Source organism: Aquarana catesbeiana, linkage group LG03, assembly GCF_042186555.1.
Source record: "Aquarana catesbeiana isolate 2022-GZ linkage group LG03, ASM4218655v1, whole genome shotgun sequence".
Lineage (NCBI taxonomy): Eukaryota > Metazoa > Chordata > Amphibia > Anura > Ranidae > Aquarana > Aquarana catesbeiana.
In genome coordinates, this window is record NC_133326.1 from 700085276 (window position 1) to 700105903 (window position 20628).

General features: G+C 45.5%; 1 protein-coding gene across 1 annotated transcript in view; it reads right to left on the reverse strand.

Annotated features, from left to right (window-relative positions):
- Window positions 1–20628, reverse strand: part of LOC141133587 (multifunctional procollagen lysine hydroxylase and glycosyltransferase LH3-like) — a 61554-nt gene that overhangs the window by 14808 nt on the left and 26118 nt on the right. The window contains 8 exon segments of the mRNA XM_073623047.1: window positions 1536–1637; window positions 1936–2033; window positions 2257–2320; window positions 3564–3643; window positions 3646–3660; window positions 7208–7371; window positions 7467–7603; window positions 9856–9947. Of these exon segments, the coding sequence (XP_073479148.1) occupies window positions 1536–1637; window positions 1936–2033; window positions 2257–2320; window positions 3564–3643; window positions 3646–3660; window positions 7208–7371; window positions 7467–7603; window positions 9856–9947 (752 nt within the window).

Consider the following 20628-nt stretch of genomic DNA (forward strand, 5'->3'; position numbering starts at 1 on the left):
CAGAAGAAAAAAAAAAATTGTATTAAAAAAAAAAAAAATTAAAAAGCACCCCAGTCCCACCGTGCTTACTTGCAAAATGCGAACGAATGCATTACTCCCACACACATATGTAAACAGTGATCGCACCACACATGTGAGGCATTGTCGCGTACACCAGAGCGAGAGCGATAATTCTAGCACCAGACCTCCTGTGCAACTCCAAACTGGTAACCTGTAAAAGGCGTTTAAAGTGTCGCCTATGGAGAATTGTAAGTTCGCCGCCATTCCACAGGCAGACGCAATTTTAAAGCGTGACATGTTAGGCATCTATTTACACAACGTAACATCATACAAAAAAATTGGATGTTTTTTTAATTTTTTTTATTCATGAAAGTGTTAAAAATAAATAAATTATTGCGTTTGAAAAACTGCTGCACAAATACCGTATGACATTAAGAATTGCAACACCCACCATTTTATTCTATAGGGCCTATGCTAAAAATAAAAAAATAATAATAATAATATATAACGTTAGGTGGTTCTAAGTAATTTTCTAGCAAAAAAAAAAAAAACTAGACTTTTACATGTAGGAGCGAAGCGTCAGAATTGGCCCAGATGGCAAGTAGGTGAAAGGAGAAGTCCAGCCAAAGCTTGTTTGGCTGTACTTCTATTAATCCCAGTAGTGCAGTTCGTTTTGCACTCCTGTGACCCGTTTTCAGCAGACAATGGGCTGAAGTCCGCTCTCTGCTGACGTCACAGAGTCGAACCAGGCTCGGCGTCATCACGAACATGGAGTCGGGATCTACCAGATGCCTGGACCGACACCCGGCTCAGCCTCTTAGCGAGCCACTGAGAGCCTGAGCTGGGTGTTGGTCCAGGGATCTATTTTGTCATGCCCCTTTCTGCCATCTATCAATGCAACTATAACCGTTCCCCCCTGCACCCAAGATGTTGGCAGAAGAGCCGCCGTTCTACAGCCCAGGAAAAGCACTTAAAGTGATACTAAATTCTCTAGTTTTTTTGTATAAAAATAACATCGTTGGATCATGCTCTCCTCCTCCTCGATCCTCCTCTTCTCGGGTCCCTCTTTGTGTGCTCCTGGCCCCTCCCTCCTGCCGAGTGCCCCCACAGCAAGCAGCTTGCCATGGGGGCACCCGAGCCGAGTCGCAGCTCCATGTGTCCATTCAGACACGGAGCCGCGGACAGGCCCTGCACCCTCTCTCTCTCCTCATTGGCTCACTGACACTGACTGACAGCAGTGGGAGCCAATGGCTCAGCTAATCAGGAGAGAGAGTCCTGGTGTCTCTTGTGCAACAACATGGATCGAGATGGGCTCAGTATTAGGAGGGGGCTGCTGCACACAGAAGTTTTTTTTTATCTTAAATGCATAAAATGCATTAAGATGAAAAAACAATCTGCCTTTAGAGTCACTTTAAGCAAATAAAAAGGTCATTAATGGGGATTACATGCACTGTAATGAACCTCTAGGTTATTCTATACTATCCTGTAAACTCCAAAGTACAGTTGGGGGAAGGGAGGGGTGGCTCTGCTCGCACCTCAACCTCGGAGATGTCCAGCAAGTCTTCATCACAGATCTCACAGCCGCCTTCGTGTGTCCAGGCGTTTGGCACGTAGTTGGATAAATAATTCAGCTGCAACTAAGAAAGAAAAAAAAAAAAAAGGAATAATGGTTATGAGGATCCATTAACATTTTTTTCAGCTAAATATGAAATATTATATATAAATATCATGTGTTCTCATTTTTATCCAAAAGGTGGGGCTTCAGATTCCATTTCATGATTGCCTGATTCTTCACATCTTTTGTTGGTTACAGAGTTCAACAGCTCAAGCAAACATTTACACAAATGGATGTATTTAAGTCATACTGTATGTATAGCCTTTACACTAAAACAACGAGCTTGATGATGGAGAGGCATGATGGTGGACAGGGAGTACCTTGGTGGGCCCGTTTCCATGGATGACGACGGGAATGGTATCGAATGCCATATTTCGGGCCCGCACCTTGTTCTTATCAAACTTCATAATGACCTCATCTGCAGAAGGACACAAGCGGAGAATTATACATGTAAATTCATCTGTAAAAAAGACACTGAAGTGTTTTTTTTTCCCCTGAGCACAGGATCGGTAATCAATGATGGAGCTGGCTTCATGAGCCCACCGGAGCTCAACAGATGGGCGCAGCTGACAGTCAGCTTGTTAGATAAAACAGCTATATTGGTAGAAGGGGTTATAAACACATCAGAAAAATAGACATACCGATGGCTCCATTCAGGTTCTGGAAAATCTTAGATTTGTGGTCCAGAGTGATGCTGAACTTTTCCTGAGGGGGAGGGAAAAAAAAGTGTGAGTGAAGATAAGAGAAGGAAAGAGCGAGACAGAGAGAAGACAGAAGAGAAGAGAAAGAGGAGAGAGAGAGACAGAGAAAGAGAATAGGAGAGGGACAAGAGAGAAGTGGGGGGGGGGGGGGATCAAGACAGAGGAGGGGAAAGAAAAAAAAGAGCCCAAGACAGTGAAAAAAAAAAGAGAAAGACAGAGAGGGGGGCGGGGTGAGAAAGAGCCAGAGGCGCGAGAGAGAGAGAGGAGAGAAGTGGGGGGGGGGGGGAGAAGAAAGAAAGAGCGAGGGAGAAAGAAAGCGAGAAAGAGAGAGCGCGAGGGAGAAAGAAAGCGAGGGAGAAACAAAGCGAGAGAGAGAGAGCGCGAGGGAGAAACAAAGCGAGAGAGAGAGGAGCGCGAGGGAGAAAGAAAGCTAGAGAGAGAGCGCGAGGGAGAAAGAAAGCTAGAGAGAGAGCGCGAGGAGAAAGAAGCTAGAGAGAAAGAAAGCGAGGGAGAAAGAAAGCTAGAGAGAGAGCGCGAGGGAGAAAGAAAGCTAGAGAGAGAGCGCGAGGGAGAAAGAAAGCTAGAAAAAAAAAAAAGAGAAAGACAGAGAGGGGGCGGGGTGAGAAAGAGCCAGAGCGCGAGAGAGAGGAGAGAGAAGGGGGGGGGGGGGGAGAGAGAAAGAAGAGAGAGCGAGGGAGAAAGAAAGCGAGAAAGAGAGAGCGCGAGGGAGAAAGAAAGCAAGGGAGAAAGAAAGCGAGAGAGCGCGAGGGAGAAAGAAAGCTAGAGAGAGAGCGCGAGGGAGAAAGAAAGCGAGAGTGAGCGCGCGAGGGAGAAAGAAAGCGAGAGTGAGCGCGCGAGGGAGAAAGAAAGCGAGAGAGAGAGCGCGAGGGAGAAAGAAAGCGAGAGAGAGAGCGCGAGGGAGAAAGAAAGCCAGAGAGAAAGAAAGCGAGAAAGCCAGAGAGAAAGCAAGCGAGGAGAAAGAAAGCGAGGGAGAAAGACACATAGAAAAAAGTCACAGAGAATTGGAGAGAGAGAGAGAGAGAGAGTAGAGAGGAGAGAGAGAGATGAGAGGTGAGAGAGAGAGAGGAGAGAGAGAGAGAGAGAGAGAGAGGAGAGAGAGAGAGAGAGAGAGAGAGAGAGAGAGAGAGAGAGAGAGAGAGAGAGAGAGAGAGAGAGAGGGAGTGTGAAGGAAGAGATGACGCTGTCAGGTAGGACTGAACTCCACCGCAGCTCCTCGTCCGATAGACCATCTGGTCCAGATACCTTGGTGTACATTCATCATCATCATCCTTAAACTTCCAAAGCTGGACTATGTCATACAGCTGAGAACATAGCCGATAAACCCTATGTCGGGAGAAGAAAGCAGACATAAAGAGGGATTCTAAACATACAGGGGGTATAGAAGCTAAAAAGACATAGAAGAACCTTCTACAAGAAGGAATTACTGTTATACAAACATATTTTGTAATATGTTGGCCGATTTATGTATAATGTTGTACTGGAGTGCCATGTTTACCAGAAATTCAGTTGAGTTGTCCAAGCCAACTGAATTTTACCATATCAAGGGACAGCTGAAGACCCTTTGATGTGTTAATCTTATGCAAGTCTACCTAGGTGTGTGAGGTATGGCCTTTTAACCTAATTGAACAATTCAAAGTTTTCAAAGTCACTGTTTTAAAGGACCATAGAAGAAGTATTTATTGATAGTAATTAGACTTAAGGGGGTAACAATAAGATCAAAGAGTATTTTGGCTTGACCTAGCAGAAACTCCCTCCTAGTGTACTAGTATTTCAGGGGGGACTATTCAAGCTGGCAGTCAGTCCTGTCTGTGTGTGACTATGAAGGCGCAAATCTAGGAAAATGGGACTATAAATTATATTTACCTCTGTGGGATTTTTGTCAACTGTGGATTTTGGACCTTGTTCTGTGTTGGAAGTCAATAAAGTGCATCTCTCTGGAAAAATTGGGTTGCTGCGGAAGAGTACTTGCATCATCATTATAATAACTACTAATTAATTATCTACCCACGATACTACTATACATCATATATCACTACAGCATATATATGATTCATACCCCAGTTAAAGTCTTTGTGGACGAAACGCATTTGGGCGTTTACGAGCCCATGTCCTGTCATTGCGCCTTCTGAATTTTCCATGCGATCATGTTTTTGGAGATATCTCATTGAGACTCAGCATTGTTGTAAGTTTTCTACTTTTAAATAAATTTGTTATGAGACTGTTTTACACTATGTGGAGGCCCTTTCTCTTTTTCATAAAACATACGAGGCCGTAATTCATCAAGAGATTTACTTGGTGTGGAGAGTTGCAGTGTCAAAACCCCTTAGAGATCCTTTTCCTGACCACCATTCTGATGCTTACAGTTCTATGCTTGTTTGACTAATGCCGTGTACACACGACCGGACTTTCCGGCAGAAAAGGTCCGAAGGAATCATTCCGTCGGACATTCCGATCGTGTGTGGGCTTCATCGGACTTTTTCTTTTCTAAAATTCTGACGGACCTAGAAATAGAACATGTTTCAAATCTTTCTGATGACTCAACCCCTATCAGGAAAACCGTTTGTCTGTATGCTAGTCCAACGGACTAAAAATGACGCTAGGGCAGCTATTGGCTACTGGCTATTGAACTTCCTTTTTCTAGTCCCGTCATACATCATCGCGTTCTAAACGAATGGACTTGGTGTGATCGTGTGTAGGCAAGTCCGTTTCAGCAGAACTCCGTTGGAAAGACCGTCAGTCTACTCAGTCCGGTCATGTGTACACAGCATTAGTCAAGTCTACCCATTCTGGTAAGAGTGTTTAATCTCTCTTCTGAATGGTGGATGCCCGTGTTACGGTGATTCCTTGAGTGGACATGGATTGCTTTCTTCAGTACTTTTGAAAAATGGCATTGCCTTCTATCTATATCTGGACGTCCCACCGCATGGTGGCTATCCTATAGTCACAGTTATTCCTTCTTGTAGAAGGTTCTTCTTCTGAATTTATTGCACTTTATTTGTATGGTGCTATTATAATAGAGATAGAGATGATAGAGATAGAGATGATAGAGATAGAGATGATAGAGATAGAGATGATAGAGATAGAGATGATAGAGATGATAGAGATGATAGAGATGATAGAGATGATAGAGATAGAGATGATAGAGATAGAGATGATAGAGATAGATTCATAATTGGCTATATATTCTTAGCGCTGCATTCTGTCACATAATACATTTTGCACAATTTTATGTTGGGTTCGTAATGCTAGCTGCTATATTTTTTTTCATATGACCTTTAGCCCAGTAATTTTTATGATTCGTACATGTTTAAAGACAAAGGAGTGTGGGTGATGAGAGGAATCTAGAGGGGGCAGAGGTATAAGGAATGGGTGAGGTTGGGGGAGGGGGGATCTGTTGGAATTAGAAGGGAGGCAGACACACAGGAGTCTAGAGACCAAAGATGTACAGGGGTTAGACAAAAATATGGAAACACTACATGATTTGCAGATGTGAAAGTGACAACATATTTCATGGTAAAAGCGGAAGTGATGTGATCCTTTTGCTTCCGCTGTGTGATGAGACACCAAGCTAGTAATACGGAGTCACGTCAGAGCTTACTGAGCTCAAAGAAGGCAAATTGTTGGTGCCGGCTTAGCTGGTGCCTCTGTGACTGAAGTCGCCAATTTATTTGAGGTGTCACGAGGTACATTATCAAAGGTTATGTATGACGGCATATACAGTTTCTGAGAAAACAACGTTTGTAGTCGTCGTGGACTATCAATCAATGGAAGACTGTAATATGGTCCGATGGAATCGAGCTTCACATTGTTCCCAACCACCAGACGGGTTTACGTGTGGCAAACAAAGCCCTAGGCTTACTACCAGGACCGTCTTGTGCTAACGGTAAAGCATGGCTGTGGCGCAATCATGGTTTGGGCAGCCATATCTTGGCATTCTGCAGGTCCCACCATCAGCTTGAAAGGTAGAGTCACTGCCAGCAACTATGAACAAATTTTGGCCGATCCTGTACACCCCATGGTGGAGACATGGCTTCCCGAAGACAGCGTCATTTACCAAGACCATAATGCTATGATTCACACAGCTGGTGTTGTCAATTGTGGTTTGACGAGCATGCAGATAAAGTCTCACACCTTCCATGGGCGCCGCAGTCATATGATCTTAATATCAGAGCCACCATGGTCAATTTTGGAGAACAAGGTTCGGGCTAGTTTTCCGCCTCCGCTATCTCTAGGAGAACTTGAACGATGTTTGCATGAAGCGTGGTATCATATTCCATTATCAACCACCCAAGACCTAAATTTGTCCATTCCCAGGAGAATTCAGGCCATCTTGGGTCCCAAAAGGCGGTCCAACACCACATTAGGTATCGATTTCCTTCTTTTACCTGGCGTTTCCATAATTTTGGTATACCCCTAGATGTGTCTTGGGAAAGACAAGAGGGATCTAGTGGAATCAGAAAGGAGGGTAGACATACAGGGGGTGTAGAGGTTAAAGTTGTATGAGGAAAGGGTGAGATGAGAAGGATATGGAAAAATCCAGAGGACAGGCAAACACAAAGGGGTGTAAAGACTAAAGATGCATAAGAAATTGGTAAGATGAGGAGGATCTGGTGGAATTAGGAGGGAGGGTAGACAAATAGGGTGTGTAAAGACTGGAAACAAATGTGAAATGGAGGATCTGGTGGAATCAGGAGGAAGGACAAACACAGGGGGTATAAAGACTAAAGATGTACGAGTAATGGGTGAGGACGAGAGGGATCTAGTGGAATCTGCAGTAACACGGAGGGTGTAAAGACTAAAGCTGTATGTAGAATGGAGAAGATGAGATGAACTTTGAGGAAATCGGGAGGAGGGACAGCAGAAAACTTGCCTCCAGAGTTCAGGAAGCGTTTCCCGTTGCCGACAGCCGGATATTTCTCTGCCAGGGACCAGTCGGGCCAGCAGAAGCCCTCAGCGGAGAAGACCACCTTGTGGTCAAACTGTTGAAACTTCCAGAGCAGCTCGATGGGGCTACCAGCCAGGACGACATCATAGCTGAGAAGCAGGAGACCAAAGGGTGAAGATGTGACATATGTTCCATAATTGGGAATTGCTTAATGGGAAACAATGATTGAAATCCATCATCCTACCTGTCCACAAACATGACGATCAGATCCTCTTGCTCGTGTACTTTTTCCAGCTCCTCCTTCAGCCATCGGACCTTCTGTCCTCCTCCCACGGTACGGGCCACATCGCCTCCTTTCCACTGCTGACCCAGACCCAGCGTCTACAGTGGTGACAACATAAAAGCATGAACCTAAGGGGGGGCCACCTCGACTTTTAACTAAAACAAAGAGCTAAATAGACAGTCAAAATACAGCAAAAACACTAAATTGAAGTACTAAGGACGTGTATAGCACACCCTTCTGCTATCCCCTCACATCTGCCAGCTTGTCCCTGCTGTCAAATTGACAGCCGGGAGTTGCTGTTTAAATAAAGCAGCTATTCCAGATGCTGCTGTAATTTGCGAGATACAAAGTAACATTAAAAAGATCTCCAAATTATTTGAAATCAAACATTCTACTGAAAGGAAAAGAATCCACAAGTGGCATAGATGTCAAATGTCTGCTAACTTGTCCAGCAAACTCAGCCCAAGAACCGACCATTTGATGCTATAGAAGCCTTCATTAAAAGGCAACATCTTAGCTTCTTTCATGACAGGTTCCCTTTTGGGAGTTATTCAAGGCAACAAGTGAATGAAGTTATTGAACTTCTGCTACTCCAGCAACCACTGTGATTGCTCTTGTTTATACTAATGGCAAGGACTGCCACTCCTCTAAAAAGTACTCCATGCTTGGATCACTTTTTAGAGGTGTTTCATAGATGATAATTCTGCCTCCTCATTGGGTTTTTTTGACTGCTGCACCGCAGTGCCGCAACCACATCCATTACACACGGTTACTGACCGGCCCTATTCACTTCAATGGGTCACGTTCAACGGGCAGTAGTGCCCACCAACGCGACAGTGTGCACATCTCTGGCTGTTGCCTCTACAGTTAATGGGTGAGAGGTTGAGGGGTGGAGGCAGGGGAGACATCAGGGGTCTAATAGCAGAGGGTAAAGGAGACATCAGGGGTCTAATAGCAGAGGGTAAAGGAGACATCAGGGGTCTAATAGCAGAGGGTAAAGGAGACATCAGGGGTCTAATAGCAGAGGGTAAAGGAGACATCAGGGGTCTAATAGCAGAGGGTAAAGGAGACATCAGGGGTCTAATAGCAGATGTTAGAGGAGAAATCAGGGGTCTAATAGAGGGTAGAGGAGACATAAGGGGTCTAATACCAGAAGGTAAAGGAGACATCAGGGGTCTAATAGCAGAGGGTAAAGGAGACATCAGGGGTCTAATAGCAGAGGGTAAAGGAGACATCAGGGGTCTAATAGCAGAGGGTAAAGGAGACATCAGGGGTCTAATAGCAGAGGGTAAAGGAGACATCAGGGGTCTAATAGCAGATGGTAAAGGAGACATCAGGGGTCTAATAGCAGATGTTAGAGGAGAAATCAGGGGTCTAATAGAGGGTAGAGGAGACATAAGGGGTCTAACACCAGAAGGTAAAGGAGACATCAGGGGTCTAATAGCAGAGGGTAAAGGAGACATCAGGGGTCTAATAGCAGATGGTAAAGGAGACATCAGGGGTCTAATAGCAGATGTTAGAGGAGAAATCAGGGGTCTAATAGAGGGTAGAGGAGACATAAGGGGTCTAATACCAGAAGGTAAAGGAGACATCAGGGGTCTAATAGCAGAGGGTAAAGGAGACATCAGGGGTCTAATAGCAGAGGGTAAAGGAGACATCAGGAGTCTAATAGCAGAGGGTAAAGGAGACATCAGGGGTCTAATAGCAGATGGTAAAGGAGACATCAGGGGTCTAATAGCAGATGTTAGAGGAGAAATCAGGGGTCTAATAGAGGGTAGAGGAGACATAAGGGGTCTAATACCAGAAGGTAAAGGAGACATCAGGGGTCTAATAGCAGAGGGTAAAGGAGACATCAGGGGTCTAATAGCAGATGGTAAAGGAGACATCAGGGGTCTAATAGCAGATGTTAGAGGAGAAATCAGGGGTCTAATAGAGGGTAGAGGAGACAAAAGGGGTCTAATACCAGAAGGTAAAGGAGACATCAGGGGTCTAATAGCAGAGGGTAAAGGAGACATCAGGGGTCTAATAGCAGAGGTTAACAGACCCTGATGTATCAGTAAAGAGACCTAGTGCTCACCAAACATTACAGGGGGTGAAATTCTTGTGTGGTGTGCACACCCTTGGCTGCTCCCTCTACAGCTAATGGGTAAAAGGTGATAAAAGCACGGCTACCCCCCCCCCTAACAGTTAAACACAGCTGAACCACGTGTTTTTACTGCCCCCCCCCCCCCCCCCAAAAACCACAAGTGTAAACAAGGCCTTAGGGTAGGGGTGTCAAACTGGTGGCCCTCCAGCTGTAGCGGAACTACAAGTTAAATCACAATTTAAGGAGACGGTGTCTTTCTCTCACCCGCACAGTGTAGTTGAAATGCCGGGCCGTCCTCAGGAATCGGTGATATCCTTCCGTTTCATCTGTGGCCACCGTCAACACCAGCAGCTTGTCTGAAAGCAAGCACATGTTAGAATTACATTGTGAGAAAGCCTTTAAATACTAGAGGCGGGGGAAGGTTACATTCTGTTTTGTTTTTGTTTTTTAACCGACATCTGCAGTAGCTTTACACACACTTCTGGCAGCATGCAAGTTTGACAAGCCGACTGTCTCAGAGCGGTTTGCTACCAGATAACCTTTGTTTTAGGTTCCAAACCAGTGGTGGACCACCTTCATGATATGGATGGCCTCACCTGTAGATCTCAATCCCTCCCACCATATTACCTGGTCGCTGAGTAGAGCGGAGAGGAGAACAGTGAACAACCATTCACTGATCTCCTCCAGCTAGCAAGAGCCTGGAAAAGAGGTGCATTGCATCACTTTCTGCCCCAGGTAGGGCCGTCCTAATAGCATCATGTGGCCCTAGGCAAAGTAATAAACTAAAAAAAAAAATTCAAGCTGATCTCTCTGTCAGAGTGCATTTATCAAGTGTACTCGACACCTGTGATCCAAACTCACCAGATCAAATGTTCCCGACACCTGTGCACCAAACTCACCAGATCAAATGTACCTGGCGCCTGTGCACCAAACTCACCAGATCAAATGTGCAGCCATGGCGCGGGAGTAGTGTTGCCACCTCATCCCTTTAAACCCGAACACATATGAATTACACAGGTTCTGAGGCTAATTTAATGCAGATAGGGCACCAAGTGAAGTTTAATTATCACCTTAATCAGCCTCAGAACCTTTTTAACTAACTAATGTGTTTGGTTTTAAAGGGATGAGGTGGCAGCGCGGCGCGGGAGATGGCCAGGGACTGCAGACGAGGCGCGGGAGACGGCCAGGGACTGTAGACGCGGCGCGGGAGACGGCCAGGGACTGCAGACGCGGCGCGGGAGACGGCCAGGGACTGCAGACGCGGCGCGGGAGACGGCCAGGTGATGTCAAGCACATCGGTGGGAAGACACGGAATATGGAAAAAAAAAAAAATGAAAGAATTTGGGAATTAACATGTATAAAACCTTTTTTGTGTTGTAGCCCTGGTTGACGCTAGTGTGGCGCGCTTGTGCACACACATCGCAAGTACAGTCATTGGAACAGGCTGCTGTGTGCGGGGAAAGAAGGCTCCGACCATCTTACTTAAATGACTCTACCTGCTGCAGCACCACGCGGTTTGGCGAGCACAAAAATCACACGGCGGATGCCAATTTATGGGAGTGCCATTAGGAATCAATGTGCGTCTGTGCAGGGTGGGAATGAACACGATTATGCACGTGTTCTAGACACACGCAAGTGTGAACCCGTCCTTACAGAGAATTCAATACGATACGATGTCAGTGTTTTGCTTACCGAGTGTTTGTACTTCTTTTTTTTTTTATTAGTGCACAACTGCTATTAATTAATTTATACATGGATGGCACAGTCTGGAGGTATTTAGAGCAAGTTCATAAAATCATTATTGCACTTTAATCACTTCATTCAACCATTAAATCGATTTACACCACATGAACTTTAATGGCATCCCAGTCTTAGTCCGTAGGGTTCAATATTGAGTTGGCCCACCCTTTGTAGCTATAACAGCTTCAACTCTTCTGGGAAGGCCGTCCACAAGGTTTAGGAGTGTGTCTATGGGAATGTTTGACTATTCTTCCAGAAGCGAATTTGTGAGGTCAGGCACTGATGTTGGACGAGAAGGCCTGGCTCGCAGTCTGTGCTCTAATTTATCCCAAAGGTGTTCTATCGGGTTGAGGTCAGGACTCTATGCAGGCCAGTCAAGTTCCTCCACCCCAAACTACCTCATCCTTGTCTTTATGGACCTTGCTTTGTGCACTGGTCCAAATCATTTAGTGGGGGGGGGGGGGGTGATTATGGTGTAGGGGTTATTTTTTAGGGCTTGGGCTTGGCCCCTTAGTTCCCTAAATCTTGTGGACAGCCTTCCCAGAAGAGTTGAAGCTGTTATAGCTGTAAAGGGTGGGCCAACTCAATATTGAACCCTACGGACTAAGACTGGGATGTCATTAAAGTTCATGTGTGTGTAAAGCCAGGTGTCCCAATACTATGTGTGTATACACACACACACATACATTTGGAGTGGAAAAGGTCCAACGCTATGGAAAACTGAACAAATTCCCAGCACATATCACCACTTTCTCTCTCCTTCCAAACAAAAAAAAGAAAGGAAGAGGAGTTGAGTGGAAAGGTCTGGACTTGGGCCATCAGGTCTATGTTAGCCGGACTCCAGTAACATCTGCTGTGAGAGGATCCATTTTTCCTGTATCAGCGTTTCTGTTGGCCGGAGAAGCATTGTCTCCTGGGGCTGGTTCTGCAATTCTACAACATTTGTACAAAAAAATGTTCCAAGTGAAAAAGAAAACCTCTAATAATAATACGGAGAAGGCAGAAATGGGAAACGACGGCGGTTTTGTGCCTCACCACCACCACATTGGTTCCGTTACAGTCTGGCTGACGGCGGCCATACACACACATCAATCCAAATGAATTTTTTAACTAAACCTCAAAGGTTTCATCTTATATTTCATCTTGCTTGGTTCCTCCCTCCTCCTCCTCAATATAATAAAGCCTCTGTGTGCTGCTCTATGCAATGCAGGCAGATCATGGCTGGTGGGAGGAGCTGGCAGGGTGCTGTACATAGCTTCCAGGAAAACATCCCAGCCTCCTACTGCCTCACTACTCCTTCAAAAGCCCTCAGGTCTAATGCAAGCAGTGGGCCGGCTCTTAGAAAGAATTATGCAAATATTAAAAATGCCTTAATAGGAGGCGGGATGATGTCACTCTGGAAGAGTGGGCGTTCCTGGGGGCCAGGCTGAATTTGTATGTGGTAACGCCCACATTTGATGCCAAGCCCCTATGATTAAAAGAACTGAAATCTAATGAAATAAAGGGGTAGGCCAGGGACAGCGAGGTTAGATGTCTTCAGATACCAGTATCCCTTGCCCACCTGCAACACAGGGCGAGGGGCTCTCCTGCCCACCTGCAACACAGGGCGAGGGGCTCCCCTGCCCACCTGCAACACAGGGCGAGGGGCTCCCCTGCCCACCTGCAACACAGGGCGAGGGGCTCCCCTGCCCACCTGCAACACAGGGCGAGGGGCTCCCCTGCCCACCTGCAACACAGGGCGAGGGGCTCCCCTGCCCACCTGCAACACAGGGCGGGGGGCTCCCCTGCCCACCTGCAACACAGGGCGGGGGGCTCCCCTGCCCACCTGCAACACAGGGCGGGGGGCTCCCCTGCCCACCTGCAACACAGGGCGGGGGGCTCCCCTGCCCACCTGCAACACAGGGCGGGGGGCTCCCCTGCTCACGTACAACACAGGGGGGGCCTCCCCTGCCCACCTGCAAAACGGGGGGGCCTCCCCTGCCCACCTGCAAAACGGGGGGCGGGGCTCCCCTGCCCACCTGCAAATCGGGGGGGGCGGGGTTCCCCTGCCAATCTGCAAATCGGGGGGGGCGGGGCTCCCCTGCCAATCTGCAAATCGGGGGGGGCGGGGCTCCCCTGCCAATCTGCAAATCGGGGGGGGGGCGGAGCTCCCCTGCCAATCTGCAAATCGGGGGGGCGGGGCTCCCCTGCCAATCTGCAAATCGGGGGGGGCGGGGCTCCCCGGCCAATCTGCAAATCGGGGGGGGCGGGGCTCCCCGGCCAATCTGCAAATCGGGGGGGCCTGGCTCCCCAGCCAATCTGCAAATCGGGGGGGCCTGGCTCCCCAGCCAATCTGCAAATCGGGGGGGCCTGGCTCCCCAGCCAATCTGCAACACGGCTCCCCAGCCAATCTGCAACACGGGGGGGGCCTGGCTCCCCAGCCAATCTGCAACACGGGGGGGGTTCCCCTGCCAGTCTGCAACACGGGGGGGCGGGGCTTACAGAGATTACAGAGACTGTGTGGTGACATCATCCATAAGCTTACTATGAGGCATCCGTTGCCGGCTGCCTCTCCTCTTCACTAAAGCTGGACCAGAGTGACACACTTTTGTCTGCATACAAAACGGCAAGGAATTGTCGGCCAACAAACAGGAACGTAGCGATGTACTATGTGGTTTTTCAGCTCTTTAGCGCCACCCTTTGGCCTCCTTCTGCTAATTTCATGTTAGCAGAAGTTTGGCGAGTGTTTTACGCGCTTTTCATTTCGCCCTTTTCATTTCGTTTCTGAACGGCCGTTCGTCAACCAGCCATCTTGCGGAATCGGAGATAACGTGTTATTTATTATTGGCCTTGGAGTTATTGCTTTGACCCAAGTCCAGTCCAGGAACAGGAGGATGAGGATTTCTTTGACCAAAAAGTGGTTGCTTTATTAAGCACTTAAGGACCAGCCTCGTTTTGGATTTTAGGTGTTTACATGTTTAAAACAGGTTTTTCTGCTAGAAAATGACTTAGAACCCCCAAACATTATATATTGTTTTTTTTCTAACATCCTAGAGAATAAAATGGCGGTCATTGAAATACTTTTTTTTGCACCGTATTTGCGCAGCGGTCTTATAAGCGTGTTTTTTTTGGATAAAAAAAAAAAATAAGACAACAGTAAAGTTAGCCCAATTTTTTTTTTCATATTGTGAAATATAATGTTACGCCAAGTAAATTCATACCCAACATGTCACGATTCAAAATTGCGCCCGCTCGTGGAATGGTGTCAAACTTTTACCCTTAAAAATCTCCATAGGCGATGTTTAAAAAATTTTACAGGTTGCATGTTTTGTGCTACAGAGTAGGTCTAGGGCTAGAATTATTGCTCTCGCTCTACCGGTCGCGGCGATATCTCACATGTGTGGTTTGACCACCGTTTTCATATGCGGGCGTTACTCACGTATGCGTTTGCTTCTGCTCGCGAGCTCGACGGGACGGGGGGGTTTTAAATTTTTTTTTTTAATTTTAATTATTTATTTTACAATATTTTATTTATTTTTACACTGTTTTAAAAAAAAATGGTGTCACTTTTATTCCTATTACAAGGAATGTAAACATCCCTTGTAATAGAAAAAAGCATGACAGGACCTCTTAAATATGAGATTTGGGGTCAAAAAGTCCTCAGATCTCATATTTGGACTAAAATGCAAAAAAAAAAAAAAAAAAAAAGTTGTTTGAAAAAACAACATAAAAAAAAATATGCCTTTAAGAAAAGTGGACGGAGCTGACGTAATGACGTCGCTTCAGCCGTCCAATGGTATGGAGACGGGTGGCGACCATCTTAGCCTCACTCGTCTCCATACCCAGACACAGAAAGGTCCCGATCGCCTCCGCTGCTACTGATGGCTCCGGTAAGCGGCGGAGGGCGCGAGAGAGTGGCGGGAGGGGGGTGGCACCTCTCCCGCTGCCGATAACGGTGACCTTTCGGTGAACCTGCCGCAGAGACCACCATTATCGTACACAGAACCGGCTCCTGTAAAGATGGATACCTCGGTTGTGGCAGCAGCTGCTGTCATTACCGAGATATCCATCTTCAAAGTGCCGACGTATATGTACAGGAGCCGGTCGGTAAGTGGTTAAATTGTGACCAATTATGTCATATGCCTTTGCTGCGGGAGCTCCTGGAGAATAATCCAGATGATTTTCGGAATTATCTCCGGATGATGGACCCCTGCTTTCACCAACTTTTGGCATTGTTGACCCCCAATATTAAGAAGCAGGACACATGCATGAGGCTTTTATTTTATTTTTTGGTTGAATAATGATTTGATTTGGTATATTTTCTATATTTTTTGGAGCATTGAATGCACTTTTTGGTTACGTTCTATTGGCAGTTTTCTTTTTAATGCACAATTTAAAAAAATGTGAAGAATAATACTTGGCTGTGTGTTTTACGTCAAATGACGACAGTTTGAGAGTAGGCAGTTACATGTAAAATTGACAAGGGACACCAACATAGTTGTATCTTTGATCTTAAAAACTACGGGATAATGGTGCTGTGGTAAAAAGAAAAGCATAATAATATTATTCTTGATATCACTAGAAAAAAAAAAAGCCTTTGAAAATTTGTTTGCAATAACTCCATCAGTATCACCAGCAAAGCAGCTTCATTATTATCCCATTAAAGAAGAAGAGAATTGTGCGCTGCATTTCGAGATTTCATAATTTGCCACGTCACAAATATTAATTCTCCATTACGAACGCTAGTTTACAAGACCGACCGCTTCTGGCTCGTCCTCGCTTCCGAGCATGCGTATTTGTACTTTGGACTTTCGTCCGATGGACTTGTGTACACACGCTCAGGAAAATCCAACAGACATTTGTCCGCGGAAAATTTTAAAGCCTGCCATCCAACATTTGTCCGTGGAAAATCCGACAATTGTCCGATGGAGCGTACAAACGGTCAGATTTTCTGCCACCAGCCTGTTATCTCACAATTCCCATCGTAAAATCCAATCGTGTGTACGAGGCTTAAGAAACCCTCATTTGGTAGACCTTGTAGGTCTTGGTACCTCATCCTGATGAATGATATACAAAATAATGGACCCTAACAAATTAAAGCGGGGTTCCACCCAAATTTTGAACATTATCTCTATGCATTCTCTTCCTTGCCTAGATGCTGACATGCTGTGTAAAAAAATTTAAATCGCCGTAATTACCTTTTTTTTTCTAATCTTCTTTGCACTTCCTGGTTCTCCTCCCATGGGAGTAGGCGTGTTTCTAGCCTCTCCCAGACCTCCCACAGTCTCCTGGGAGCTAGTCTCAGACTTCCCAGCAAGCATTGTGCAACAGCGTCATCACAACATCTCGGTGAATGCTGGGAGCACAGCATTCATCGCATCCAGGAAATACATGCTTGTGGGCTTCAAATGCCCACAATGAAGATGGAAACCGCCTTCAGTGAATTTTATAAGTTATTCTTTACAACGAAATCGGACACAGGCGGACTTATTATACAGAACATGTGAGTAGATAATCATGAGAAGAAAAGTTTGTGAATGAACTCCAAAAAAAAAAAAAAAAAACGATAGATAGGTGGACCCCCGCTTTAAATATAAGGACTATAAGGGTACCCAATTTATGTAAAAAGTATCAGAGTATTTAATGATAAAAACTGAACATGTATACATAATCAAAAAATATACAAAAACACAAAAGCTGCACATAAAAACATAACCAAAACCAACTAGTACTCCTTGAACACAGATTCTTGGTGGCTCCCCTATAGTGGAGCACAACGAGTTGCTGTAATTTCGACGCTTTCGCGGGAAGTAACCCCCTTCTTCAGGAAAGTTTCAGCAAGAAAATCTCATGGTAAAATAGTCAAAAACGTCAAAATTGTTCCTCAGATCAGCATGGAGTGGGATGGAATCCATCTCACTCCATGCTGATCTGAGGAACGACATGATGGGAACCTCTTCACCTACCTAATACAAAACCTTGCATACCACTAGGCGCACACTATACGATTGGACTATGGATACTTAGTTCCAATTATATTGGAACCAACGACTATCTTGGAAAATGAGGAGGACCATCCTGTGGCATTATATGCGAGACAATAACCATCTGTAGGAGGACCATTCAGCGTGTTTCTATTTTGACTATTTACGGTGAGTGTTCTTGCTGAAACTTTTCCCAAAGAAGCGGGTTACTTCCCGTGAAACGCAAACTGCCTCGAAATTACAGCAACTCACCGTGCTCCACCATAGGGGAGCCACCGAGAATCTGTGTTCAAGGAGTACTAGATGGTTTTGGGTTATGTTTTATGTGCAGCTTTTGGGCGTTTTGTATGTTTTTCGATAAATATACATGTGCAATTTTTTATCATAAATAAACACGCTTTGATACTTTTTACATACATTTGGTACCGTCATAGTCCTTATATTTAGTTTGTTAGGGCCCAAACTTAGATTTTTTAGCAGAGGCCCTAGACAATAAAATGGCGGTCGTTGCAATATTTTATTATTTTATGTCACACTGTATTTGTGCAGCGGTCTTTCAAATGCAATGTTTTTTTGTAAGAAATGCTTTCATGAATTTAAAAAAATAAAATAAAATAAATTAGCCTAATTTCTTGTAGAATATGAAAGTTGATGTTAGGCCGAGTAAATAGATACCCAACACATTACGCTTTAAAATTGCGCACACTCGTGGAATGGCGATAAACTACGGTATTTAAAAAAAAAAATCTCCATAGGCGACACTTTAAAAAAATGTTAATGGCTACCAGTTTAGAGTTACAGAGGAGGTCCAGTGGTTGAATTATTGCTCTCGCTCTAATGATGGTGGCGATATGTCACTTCCCGCTGCTTGTGATAACAATCGAGTGGCTGCTTAGCTGCATTGGTTGCCATTACGAGAAAGCCGACCACTGGCTCTTAAAAAAAAAAAAAAAATAATGATACTGGGGTGATGCCTGCAGCTGTATATCATCCCAGTACAACAACTTGAAGCAGAATAGCGTACAGGTACGTGATTTTTGCGGCAAGTGGTTAAGCGGCACCTGCACTGTAGATCGCAAATGTTTCGGGCCAGTATGGCCCTTAGTCAAGCATTGGGACCTACTTTTCTATCCGTGATACAATAAAGAGCATTTGCGATCCACACTACGGGTGTCGCTTCAAAACTGGCGGACGGGACCCGACAGCGGGCATGGCAAACCTTCATGAAGCTATTGTGACCTGGGTTGAGCAGCGGTGAGTTTTTCTTATACCCAAAAGTGGAACTTCCGCTCATCTGATTTCCCCCCCCCCCTCCGGTGCCATAATTGGCACCTATGCCAACTAACCTGTTAAAAAAAAAAAGAAGCATATACTTCCCTATTTTCAGCCCACCCCAGTCCAGTCCAGTCCAGTCACGTGATCCAGCTCCCAGTGGCAGCTGCAGGGGAGATAGAGAGATCAACAAAAGCTGAGACAAAAGAGCCCAAGGGTGGCGTCGCCACTCCCAGGCACTCCCAAGCAGGGATAGAGGCATTACAGTTTAGGTACGAGGTCAACACTTTATTACTTGTCGATTCCCCAGTGGCCAGCAGCACCTCCCCCAGACTCTCTCCCCCACGCTCGCTGTCTGCCGGTCCGTCTGGCACTTACCCCGTCTAGGTGGCGGCTCCGGTGTCCTCTCCACCATCACAACAGCTTTTGGCGTGCGGCTCCTCCCCTCCTCCTAGGTGTCCTATAGGATCGCCTGTCCTTTCAGCCAATCGGGTGACCCGCTTCCTAATTGGCCGGGAGGAGGATCAGTGTTACAATAGCAAATATTCATTCACTATTGTAACACACCTGGGTGGGCTCTGGACGCAATGCTCTGAGCCCCGAACCTACCCTATTTTGAAGCCTATTAGAGCATCTGGCTCTAAATCAGGCGTTTAAAAAAAAAAAAAAAAAAACACACATTCCCCCCCCCCCCTGTTGAAATCCATGCATCCGACATCTTGCAAGGGGCCGCACCCGTGCGCCCTTAATGGACAGGCCGCCCCTGCTGACAAACATGTACTCTAATAGTTTGTGACCTAAAATTGCTACTATCACCATTGTATTCCCCAGGGACTCTGCTTTCAGAAAATATATGAAGTCTGTGGGGCTTTCAGAAAATATATGAAGTCTGTGGGGCTTTCAGAAAATATATGAAGTCTGTGGGGCTTTCAGAAAATATATGAAGTCTGTGGGGCTTTCAGAAAATATATGAAGTCTGTGGGGCTTTCAGAAAATATATGAAGTCTGTGGGGCTTTCAGAAAATATATGAAGTCTGTGGGGCTTTCAGAAAATATATGAAGTCTGTGGGGCTTTCAGAAAATATATGAAGTCTGTGGGGCTTTCAGAAAATATATGAAGTTTGTGGGGCTTAACTAAACTTCGGGCCTAAAATGTGCATTTTAACATGCGTTTACAAAAAAAAGAAAAAGAGGCTATGGCAGCAAAAGGGTTAATGTTGATAGACTAGGGAAAGTGGGCAAGGTACACATGTGGCAGTAAAGATCAACTTGTACAGTACCTGGAAATACTGTAGCACGAGTCCTAGAAAAGGGACCAAGCCCCAGCTATAAAATGCTTCTGCAGTGGAAGAAATAAGACTCTCCATTAATAAAAACGTAACTCATTCCATGCTCTTCACTGTGGAATCACAAGAATCCTCTATATTAAAGTCCTGCCATCCCAGAACCCTTTGCTTCCGGCCACTAGGGTATTAAAAGATACACAAGGCTGCACTTAGCGGAAACAAAGAACGTCTTATTCTCCTCTCTCGAATTTCATAGATCCAATAACTGCTAAGGGGGGAGAAGGAGGTCCGGGGGCGTTCAAGTTGAACGGGAGGAATGAGGAGGACCATGAAAGGGGGAGAAAAAAAAAAGTTAATACTACACAGAGCGGACATTTACAACATAAATACTTTGACTCAGAATGAAGAACTATTTTGTGAGACCTAAGTGAGGGAAACTTATGACGTCTTGCAAAGCTGAAAGAATAAAATGCCTTGGAGCTTGAACCTTTAAAAAGGTGCAGACCACCGTTTGAGGGGGGAAAAAAAAAAATTTAGAAATGCACCAAAAATGATGAAATGAAAAAAAAGGCACTTATTAAATTTTAGCATTGCAACCATGGTCAGTGTGTTGTGGCTTCTGCAGTGTTTGCCCCCAGCCCAGACCTGTATGTAAATACGGACCTTCTGTTATGGGTCTGGAGGAAGTTTTGGCTGGACTACAAGTGCCGTGACATTATCTCTCCGAGTCCATCTACCGTGGTGGCAGATGGGAATTACAGTATTTTTATTAAGTA